Below are 9,390 nucleotides of genomic sequence, written 5' to 3'. Positions count from 1 at the left end.
ACATATAGAAAACGACATGTAAACGTATTGTCTTACCTTACCGGTGTGCTGCCATGTTTGTTTACCATCTAGCTCTGCTTTCCAAAGCGCGGCCGAAATATATCTGGCGAGCTCTAGATAAAGCCCAGTTGGATACTACTCCAGGTGGAGGTGTCTCGTCCTCGGTCACATCCAGACCTTGGAAATAAGGCTGCAACTGGTCCCATTCCTTGCAACAGAGGCATTCCTCTTCTGTGGGCACTGGGGCATCTGTGGGCACTGGGGCACAGCATTCACAGGTACACCACCAATCTCCAGAGCTACGCAGCCTTGCCCCGGCTGTATCTAGGCTAACAGCTAACATGCTAACTATTATTTTTATGTCACTAGTCACTTGAAACAAATTTAGGACGATAGGAGACAGGTTGAAATAAACCGAAATTTCCCTTTAACAATGTTACTGATACTATTCTTTCTCACACCTTCAACTCAAGTGCTGAGTATTGGGATATCCTTTTGTCCCAACTACAAATTATTTCTCCAAAGGAAAACTTTGCCAGCATCTGTGTTCATCTGACTTAAATCATTTTATTTGTAGCATAATGTATCTAATATTAAGTAGTAATATTGGATAATATAAAGTAATATTAATCATTTAAATAATAGAAATCGATACTTGACACTGTGTGATTAAAGATATTACCTCACAAAAATATCACAATACTATGTCGTATCTTTTTTCCCCATCTCTGTTATACAACAACATTATTGCATATTTCCCTCGTATGATGCAGCCAGGGATGATAATGACTACTTAACGACCGATTGGTTAATTTAATTAATCAAGTAAAGATCTGATTCTGAAATATACACATGAGTAGCCTCCTGTTATGTTCCAGCTGTCAGTAAGATGGTGTATGTTGAAAGCATGTCAAGCAACAAACAGGGTGCAGTACAGCTACTATGTGACAATGCAGCCATTTTGGGGTCTGGAGTGAGAGCGTGGTGGCGACTTTGGAAAATGAAGCAGGCAAAGCATCATGATGCGGTTATATTTAATGTGTTTCATGTGTTTAGGCCTCCACATCTGTATTTGTGTCAGAGGCTGTGTGATGCTGTCAGAATATCCAATATGTTGCTGTGAGAAACAAAAAGGCATTAGGTGTAAGCAAAGTTGATGTATTTAAAAAAAAAAAAAAATCAAGATTAACTGATCGTTAGGGCCGTAACGGTACATGTATTTGTGTCAAACCGTTCGGTACGCGACTTTTGGTTTGGCACGACCCTGTACCGAATTATTGGGCGCAGGATATTATTTTATTTTATTTTGTTTGAGATGGAAATAAACAAGTTGACAAGACAAAAGCGGTGTGCCGACACTGCAGAACAGCGGTCGGGTATGTACTTGGAAACACGTCTAACATGCTAACGCATCTAAAGCGACACCACCCGAGTTTGAACGTTAACCGTCACGACTAGAAAAAGCAATCTGGTGCAAACTACGATATCGTCGTCGTTTAAAAAGAAAGAGCGTTTCCCTGACCATCGCGATAAAGAAATAACCAACGCCATTGGAGTTGAGTAAAATTGTTTAAGCTGCACTTTAGATATAAGCATGTTTTGTTTACTGCACTTTAACAAAGTGGGAAAGCTAAGTATGTTCCTAGTAAAACTGAATCTGAGCAGGCTTTAAAGCTGACCAGCTGCACTATACTTTTTATTTTAATTGAGTAAAACTGTTTAAGCAGAAATTTATATTTATATTTTTCATTCAAAAAATGTGTTAAAAAAACAGCAGGATTTTATTTTTCACTTTTATATTTCTATTTTCATTCAAACAATGTGAAAAAGCAGGATTTTATATATATTTGTTTCATTCAAAAATTGTGTAAAAAGAGTTAACTGCTGTGGTGGTATGTTTTAATAAGGTTACCAATAAGTAAAAGATATTTAATAGTTGTTTTTTTCATTACTGTACCGAAAAAAACCAAACCGTGACTTGTGTACCGTTACACCCGTACTGATGGTTAATGTTACCAATGATCAGCTAAGGAAAGTGTTTACATATGCAGCCCCACCCTGCGCATCTAAAACTTTATTCTGCTGCTGCAGCCCAGAATCACAGTGTGTAGGTGAGCTGCTCTGTGCTGCAGGTGAGTTCATCCTCATCTGTCATGTTTGTGGATTTGAAGTGCAGGAACTTGCTCTCGTTAATTGGAAGCGTTAAATTGATAAATTAGAAACTGATAACTGACTGTGTGTTTTTTCCAGGACAAGACATTTGGCTTGAAGAACAAGAAAGGGGCCAAGCAGCAGAAGTTCATCAAGAACGTCACTCAGCAAGTCAAACATGGACAGCAAAGTGCCAGACAGGTCAGGAGCTGCATTAGATGTCACCGCCTGTCAGGAGTTGTTGATCATCTGGCTGTGTGGTGGTTAAACTGCTCTGTGTGCTCAGCTAATTTCACTGGATAAGATCGTCCTTATACACATCTACCATCTGTGTTTGTGTTTGAAGGTGGAGGCAGACAAGACCAATAAGAAGGGTGATAAGAAGAAGGAGCTGGACGAACTCAACGAGCTGTTTAAACCCGTAGTCGCTGCCCAGAAAGTCAGCAAAGGTACCGAACACACCGTCTGTGAGCGTGACAGAAGATGAATGAATCATAACTCTGCTCATTTTTCATTGTAGCTGCTCATCGTGTAAAAACGCCCAAATATTTGCTGGTTATGTATTTATAAGTTGACCATAATTAATCACAGCTCAATGAATCTTCTCTTTCTGCAGGTGTCGACCCAAAGTCCGTGCTGTGTGCGTTCTTTAAGCAGGGCCAGTGCACCAAAGGGGACAAGTGCAAATTCAGCCATGACTTGTCGATGGAGAGGAAATGTGAGAAGAGGAGCCTCTACGTGGATGAAAGAGACGATGACCTGGAGAAAGGTGAGCGTAAACTGGATGTGTAATTATTAAAAGCTGGACGTCAAAACATTTTCTGCAGCTGAACTCAGACAAAACACAGATTGTTGTCATCGGGGCCTGACAGGCTGCTCCCCTGCTGGATCACATCAGACCTGCTGAAAGACATCTTGGAGTCTGGTTGGACATAAGTTTAAGTTTTGAGTCACAAAGCTTGTGTAAACATGTTTACATCATCTTAACAATATTTCAATAGTACGATCCATTTTAACTTTTAAAGACGCAGACAGTTTTACACACCTTCATCTCTTCACGCCTGACTCAGGCATTTATCAATGGACTCCAGACTGTTGAGAACTCAGCTGCCAGGAGACATTAATTTTAGCCTCTTTAGACCCTGATCACACAGCAAGCGTTTGAGCAGTTGGAGGCATCTTTTGTATTTTTAAAAAAAAATGAGAATGAAGGTTTTTGCTCGCTGTTTTTGCGTTGCTACGCGTAGGCCTGTCACGATAACAACTTTTGCTGGGCGATTAATTGCGTCAGAAATTTTTGCGATAAGTGATAATATTGCATAATATTGTGCTTTTAAGACCATTTTTATTATTGTTGTAATTTTGCTGTTTTTAGACCATTTTTTAAACTTATATGATGATGATAAAGGCATATTGATGCAAGTGCACCCTTTTAACGAGAAATAAGCATTTATTTAACAAGAATATTTAGGAATGCAAAAAATAAATAAATATATCCAAAATAACACGTAAAAATATCTAAATAAATAAATACAAAAAAATAGACTGTCAGTCTCTCACTCTCAGGCGTGCAGTTAAGTTGGTCGTATTCGCTCTTTTTGTTGAGATGGTTTTAGAACAAACCCAGCATTCCATGTCTTTCTGTTACGCTCAACTTTTTTTTTTTCTCCGCCTTATCTCCCCCTCATGAAGATCGCACTGTGTGTGTGTGTGTGTGTGTGTGTGTGTGTGTGTGTGTGTGGTGTGTGTGTGTGTGTGTGTGTGTGTGTGTGTGGGTGGCCCATAGCCCCGCTCAATGACAAGAGCTTTCCCTCCGTTCATTACGCTAATGAACCAACTCACCTGGCTGCCAGACGATGCACGGCAGTGAACGCTCTTGTCGTCCAGTCTCTTTGGTGGAGAGAGACGAGGAAAACAAACACGCATGAATATGGCAATTAATCATGGCCGGAAAAGTTACCGTCTCCCTTTAAATTTACCGTGCAATTAACCAACTTATCGCATATCACCACAGGCCAAGCTACGCGTCTTGTGTTTTTGTGGGAAAAGCACTCCACATCATTTCTTTTTCGTCATCTTTTTTCCTATTGTCTGGTTATTATCGGATGATTTTAGAGGCGGGGCTTCTGTGGTGGTCACGACAACAAGTTTACAGTTGGTAAACAATGGAGGAGAAACTGGTGGTAGTGGTTGCTGGATACCCAGAGCTATACGACTTTACAAACCACAGTTAGTACCATCTCAATAGAAAACAGCAGATTTTTGGGGTTGCATTTTTGATGTATGAAAGGCGCTATATAAATAAAGTTTGATTGATTGATTGATAAGTGTAGAGCTTGAAACGTCCATGATGGAGGAGAAGCTCCTGGACCAACTGGTGGTACTCCCCATGATCCAGCCTCTTTTTTAGGGTCTCATGTACCCACACAGATCTCTGTTTATCTGCTGACAGCCTCTCACCCTCAACCAGAGCTACAGACAGCACCCTCTGCCTCAACATGGCAGCAGCTACACACTGATTACTGCGGGGAAAGAAAAACAGTAGAGTGATTACATGGGAAGGGTTAGGGTAGCGAATTGATGAGGTGGTTGCACCAATTAAAAGCCACTAGTAAATAAAGCGGCAAGGCTTTATTTACTAGTGGCATTCAATTTATTTATTTATTTTTTTTTGGGACAAAAGGGGCAGTGCAGTGCGCCTCATGTTTTGCAACCTGTAAAACACTTTGTGTGATCGAGGCCTCACACTGGCTCCCAGTATGTCTTAGATATATTATAAGATTTACTGATGCCTTTTGAGGCTCTTCATGGTCTCACTCCCAGCTGTATCCCTTCTTAAAACAGACTTTTATCAGAGAGCCTTTCCTGATTTTACTTGAGTTAGTTAGTTTCATTTAAACTGTCTGTTATTTCCTCAGGTTTCATAAACCAAAGTGTTTTTATCAGTTCTTTTAAAAGTTGTTTTAACTGTTGACATGTGAAGTACTCTGTTAACTCTGTTTGAAAAGTGCTTTAGAAACACAGATTATGTGTCATGCTGGCGGATGTCATTATTTTTACTTAGTTTGATACAATCGTCTCCAAATGGCTAAAATAAGGTGAAATGAGGTTATTTGATTAAAAAATCACTTATCACTTATATACTTAGAATCATACTGGCTTGTTGCTCTGTTTCTTCCTTCTGTTTATTTGTCATTTGAAGTGATTTGTTCAGAGAAACGAGGTGAAAATACTTTTTAAAATCAGACTTCCTATAAGCATCAAGAGTCTGAGTGCAAAAGTTGAACACCCTGCTGCCAAGACGATTTATCCCTCATTAAATCTCAGACACACCGAGTGCTCAGTGATAAATCAGGAGCGGTGCTGATGAAGGTTCGGGTCTATTATTTGTACGATGCTTCATTACTTGTTGTGTTGTGTTCAGACACCATGGAGAACTGGGATGAGAAGAAGCTGGAGGAGGTGGTCAACAAAAAACACGGAGAGGCGGAGAAGAAGAAAGCCAAAACACAAATCGTAAGCTCTGATGATGAGTAATGATGAATGAATGAAGACAGGGTCAGATATGAGGAGGTAGATGGTGATGCATGGAGGGAAATGGACCATTTGCTTTTGCCATTTGAGGAAGAGAAGTCTGAGGCAGAAATGACCTACAAGAGGTTTGATCAGTAGTGAAGGTGTTGGATTCAATCAGTCATCACATAAATCTATGAGTCATGTTAGTCGTGATTTAAAGCCGAACTGTCCCTTTTGCATCAGCTAAGCCTCTTTTTGAGTCAGACACACAAACAATCGGAGCAGTTTAAAGAGCAAAGTTAATCTGTGATCTCATGGCTGCTTGTCCCCGAACACTTGACAGTCACTCAGACTTAAAATCCAGTCAGCTGAACTCAGTAATAATACGATGCTGTCTGTGTACCTCGACCCCTCTGAGTAACATTATCCACTGCATTGTTTTGTCTGCAGGTGTGTAAGTACTTCCTGGAGGCCATAGAGAATAATAAGTACGGCTGGTTCTGGTCGTGTCCAGCGGGGGGCGACACCTGCATGTACCGGCACGCCCTGCCGCCCGGCTTCGTACTGAAAAAAGACAAGAAGAAGGAGGACAAAGAGGAGGAGATTTCGCTGGAGGAGCTGATAGAGAACGAGGTAAGGATGGACAGAGGGGTGTGAAGTCTGGACTCTGAGGTCTACGGTTAATAGAGTCAGAAAAAACAAACTAAAATCTGTTGAATAACAGCTCTGAATTGATACAGAAATGTATTCACCGTATTCACTGCACGTGTTGTACTTATTGGGCACTTGCAAGAGAATGGCGGCGAGTAAAGGCAAAGTTTATGAGCTGAGGCGCAAGTGAGCACTGTAATCGTCTTGGAAACAGGTGTTCAAGCCCCGTCTCCACCAAACCCTTTCAGTCCAGCACCTTTGGAACCAGCAGTAAGCCTTCAGACATGGTACCTAGACCCTCGGTCTGTTCAGACAGTGCTCTTAAATGTGGGCGGGGTTGTTGTCACTCACTGCTCCGTCCAGCACTCGCTGTATTTCCTCATCAGCGGTGACACAGATGGAAGTCTGCACCTGGTTTATCGTCCACAGAACGAGGCTGCACGCCCACATTTTCAGAACAAAATAGAACAGGCTGCAGTGAGAGTCTCTCTCCATGGGATATTTAAAAATAGCAGCTTTGTGCATTTAGTCCTTCTCAGGCAAGCTCAGGGGTTTAGTGTGGCTGTAGCCCACAGGAACGACGCTCTGCCGCACGATGACGTCATCTGGCAACTTCTGAAGTTAGTGCGAGCTACTTTAACTGGAAAAGAGTTGGTTTACATCAGATGTAGTCGTTAGCTCACTGTTGTGACATTAGTACTTGTAATTATGTTGGTAAACTTTATTTCTATTGCACCTTTAAAAACAATTACAAAGTGCTTCAAATATTCACATTAAAATATACAACAATAAAATACAGCAAACATTTTAAAAGTTATTAAATGCCTGTCGACACAGATCAAATGGAAACACAAGAACAATCGGGTCGGTCAGATTTACAGAAGCAAATCTGAGATGGAAAAATTGGATATTAAGAAATTTTGTCTGTAGAAAATGGCACCCAAAAGTTTTGGACCTCCAACCTGGCTGCCGCACGGTGATGTGACGTCTGTAAAATCTCCATCTGACTGATAATTTCTCTCCACATCCTGACGTCTGCCTGTCTGTCTGTCTCCCTGCAGCGCTCAGCTCTGGGTGCCAACGTGACTCGGATCACTCTGGAGACTTTCCTGGCGTGGAAGAGGAGGAAAAGGCAGGAGAAGGTTGGAACATGTTCAATCACATTTTTATCAACATCAGTTTTTTATGGAGCAAAACCAGAAACGTTTGATCGTAAAGCTTCTTACATTTCCCTCTGTGTGCTGCTGATTAACAGATTGACAAAGCGAAGGAGGAGATGGAGAAGAAGAAGGCCGACTTTAAGGCTGGAAAATCGCTAGTGGTAAGTCCGACTGGTGTGTGTGGTCGTTACGTTAACTGTGTGTGTCTGTTTCTAGAGGTCCGTGACTCTTGAGTTTACATTCTGTCTGGTTTTATCACAACACTGCAGACGTTTCCACGGTTACACAGGATTTAATTAAATCACATGTATCTGTAGGTGAGCGGGCGTGAGGTGTTCGAGTTCCGCCCAGAGCTGGTCGACGACGACGATGCTGAAGCCTCCGACACACGATATGCCAGCGACGAGGAGGATGATGATGATGATGAGGAGGAGGTAATGTAGCGGTGTGCAGTCATAGATGATGTCCGCCTACAGTCAGTGGTTATTTAGTGTGGCTTTGTATGACTTCATATTGATATGTGCTCTCTGGAAGCGAGATGTCCCAGCACAATAACATTTGTTTGGTGTCTGATATAGTTTGCATCGTTGGTCCAAAACACAGTCTAACAGTTATTTTGGTCATGCTGTGAGGTCGCTGTCGTCAGGAACTTCTCTGCAGCGCCTGGAAAACCTCTCAATATTTAAACATGAGGCCATTAGGTATTAAAATATTTTGAACACTGTGAAGAGGCAACAAGTGTTCCTGTCGTCGTGATGAAACAGTTCAATTTATGCAAAACTCAGAACAGAATTTCCCATTCAGAGAAACGTCCACATGCTCAGTGAGGGCAGGAGAGAATCCGTCCACACAGAGTGTTTCCTGTCTTTAGTTTAGTGACATTTAGAATCTGGGAGAATAGATAATGTATGTGTTTCTGCATTAATGTCCTCTAAGTGAAAAGTTAAGAGCAGCAACAGCGGACTGCAGAAAGTGAAGTCAGAGAGAAACAAGGACTGAGATTTTAAAAACTGTCACATATCTGTCACACCTCACAGAGACGAGACACAGCCACATATTCAGTTCACTGCAGTCGTCAGACTTTAAAGCTCCATTTGCACTAAAACGTTCAGTATCGTACCTTTAGGACCAAAACTAACCCTAATGGTGGTGCACACAGACCAGAGGGCTCTTTAGCGCCTCTGCAGTGGCTTTTACAAAAGATTATATGGATGTGAATAACACTTATTTTAATTTTAATGTTTTATTGATGTGGCCAAAAGTGATTTGTACATTTTCCAGCTGTAAAAATGTGTGACCTATACGCGCAAAAAAAAAAAGTGTTCACAATGGAAACGGAAAACCGAAGAGCGCTCGTCTGTATTAAATGGTCTGATTCCTGCTGCCTGTCTTTACACAGCAAATAATGAGCCTGTTAATCGTCTGCACCTGCTGTACAGTCCTGCTGCTCAGTCAGACGCTGGCTGTAAATTAATGCCGAACACATTTAATGCGACAAGAAAACATTTCTCCTTCATTCCTTTAATTCATCTTAATTAAACGTAATCTGAAAAGTCACATTTTTGCCCCTTAATTCATTTATTTTGCTCTCTGGTACAAAGACGAGCGTTTTTAAATCTATTTTAGTGGAAATCTGCTTTTGTCAAGAAGTTTTCAAACTGACTGTCAGAACACTGCATTTCTTCTGATCCAACTAATTACAAATAAATGACCTTATTTATGCAAAGTATTAACATATACAGTCAGGTCCATAAATATTTGGACAATGATACAGTTGTCGTCATTTTGGCTCTGTACACCACCACAATGGGTTTTAAATGAAACAATGAATACCTGCTTAAAGTGCAGACTCTCAGCTTTCATTTAAGGCTTTTTTCAAAAATGTAGTATGAACCGTGTAGGAATTACAACC

The 9,390-nt window shown here is 41.1% G+C and overlaps 1 protein-coding gene across 1 annotated transcript in view; it reads left to right on the top strand.

The window, feature by feature from the left end:
- zc3h15 (zinc finger CCCH-type containing 15) overlaps positions 1 to 9,390 on the top strand; it is a 14,010-nt gene that overhangs the window by 2,162 nt on the left and 2,458 nt on the right. The window contains exons 2-9 of the mRNA XM_050071304.1: positions 2,251 to 2,352; positions 2,498 to 2,600; positions 2,768 to 2,920; positions 5,576 to 5,667; positions 6,118 to 6,300; positions 7,380 to 7,460; positions 7,574 to 7,639; positions 7,796 to 7,912. Of these exons, the coding sequence (XP_049927261.1) occupies positions 2,251 to 2,352; positions 2,498 to 2,600; positions 2,768 to 2,920; positions 5,576 to 5,667; positions 6,118 to 6,300; positions 7,380 to 7,460; positions 7,574 to 7,639; positions 7,796 to 7,912 (897 nt within the window). The remainder of the gene's footprint in view (positions 1 to 2,250; positions 2,353 to 2,497; positions 2,601 to 2,767; positions 2,921 to 5,575; positions 5,668 to 6,117; positions 6,301 to 7,379; positions 7,461 to 7,573; positions 7,640 to 7,795; positions 7,913 to 9,390) is intronic.

Source organism: Epinephelus moara, chromosome 19 (genome assembly GCF_006386435.1).
Source record: "Epinephelus moara isolate mb chromosome 19, YSFRI_EMoa_1.0, whole genome shotgun sequence".
Taxonomy (NCBI): Eukaryota; Metazoa; Chordata; class Actinopteri; order Perciformes; family Serranidae; genus Epinephelus; species Epinephelus moara.
The sequence above is the reverse complement of the archived record's forward strand: the minus strand, read 5'-3'. Positions and strand labels throughout refer to the sequence as shown.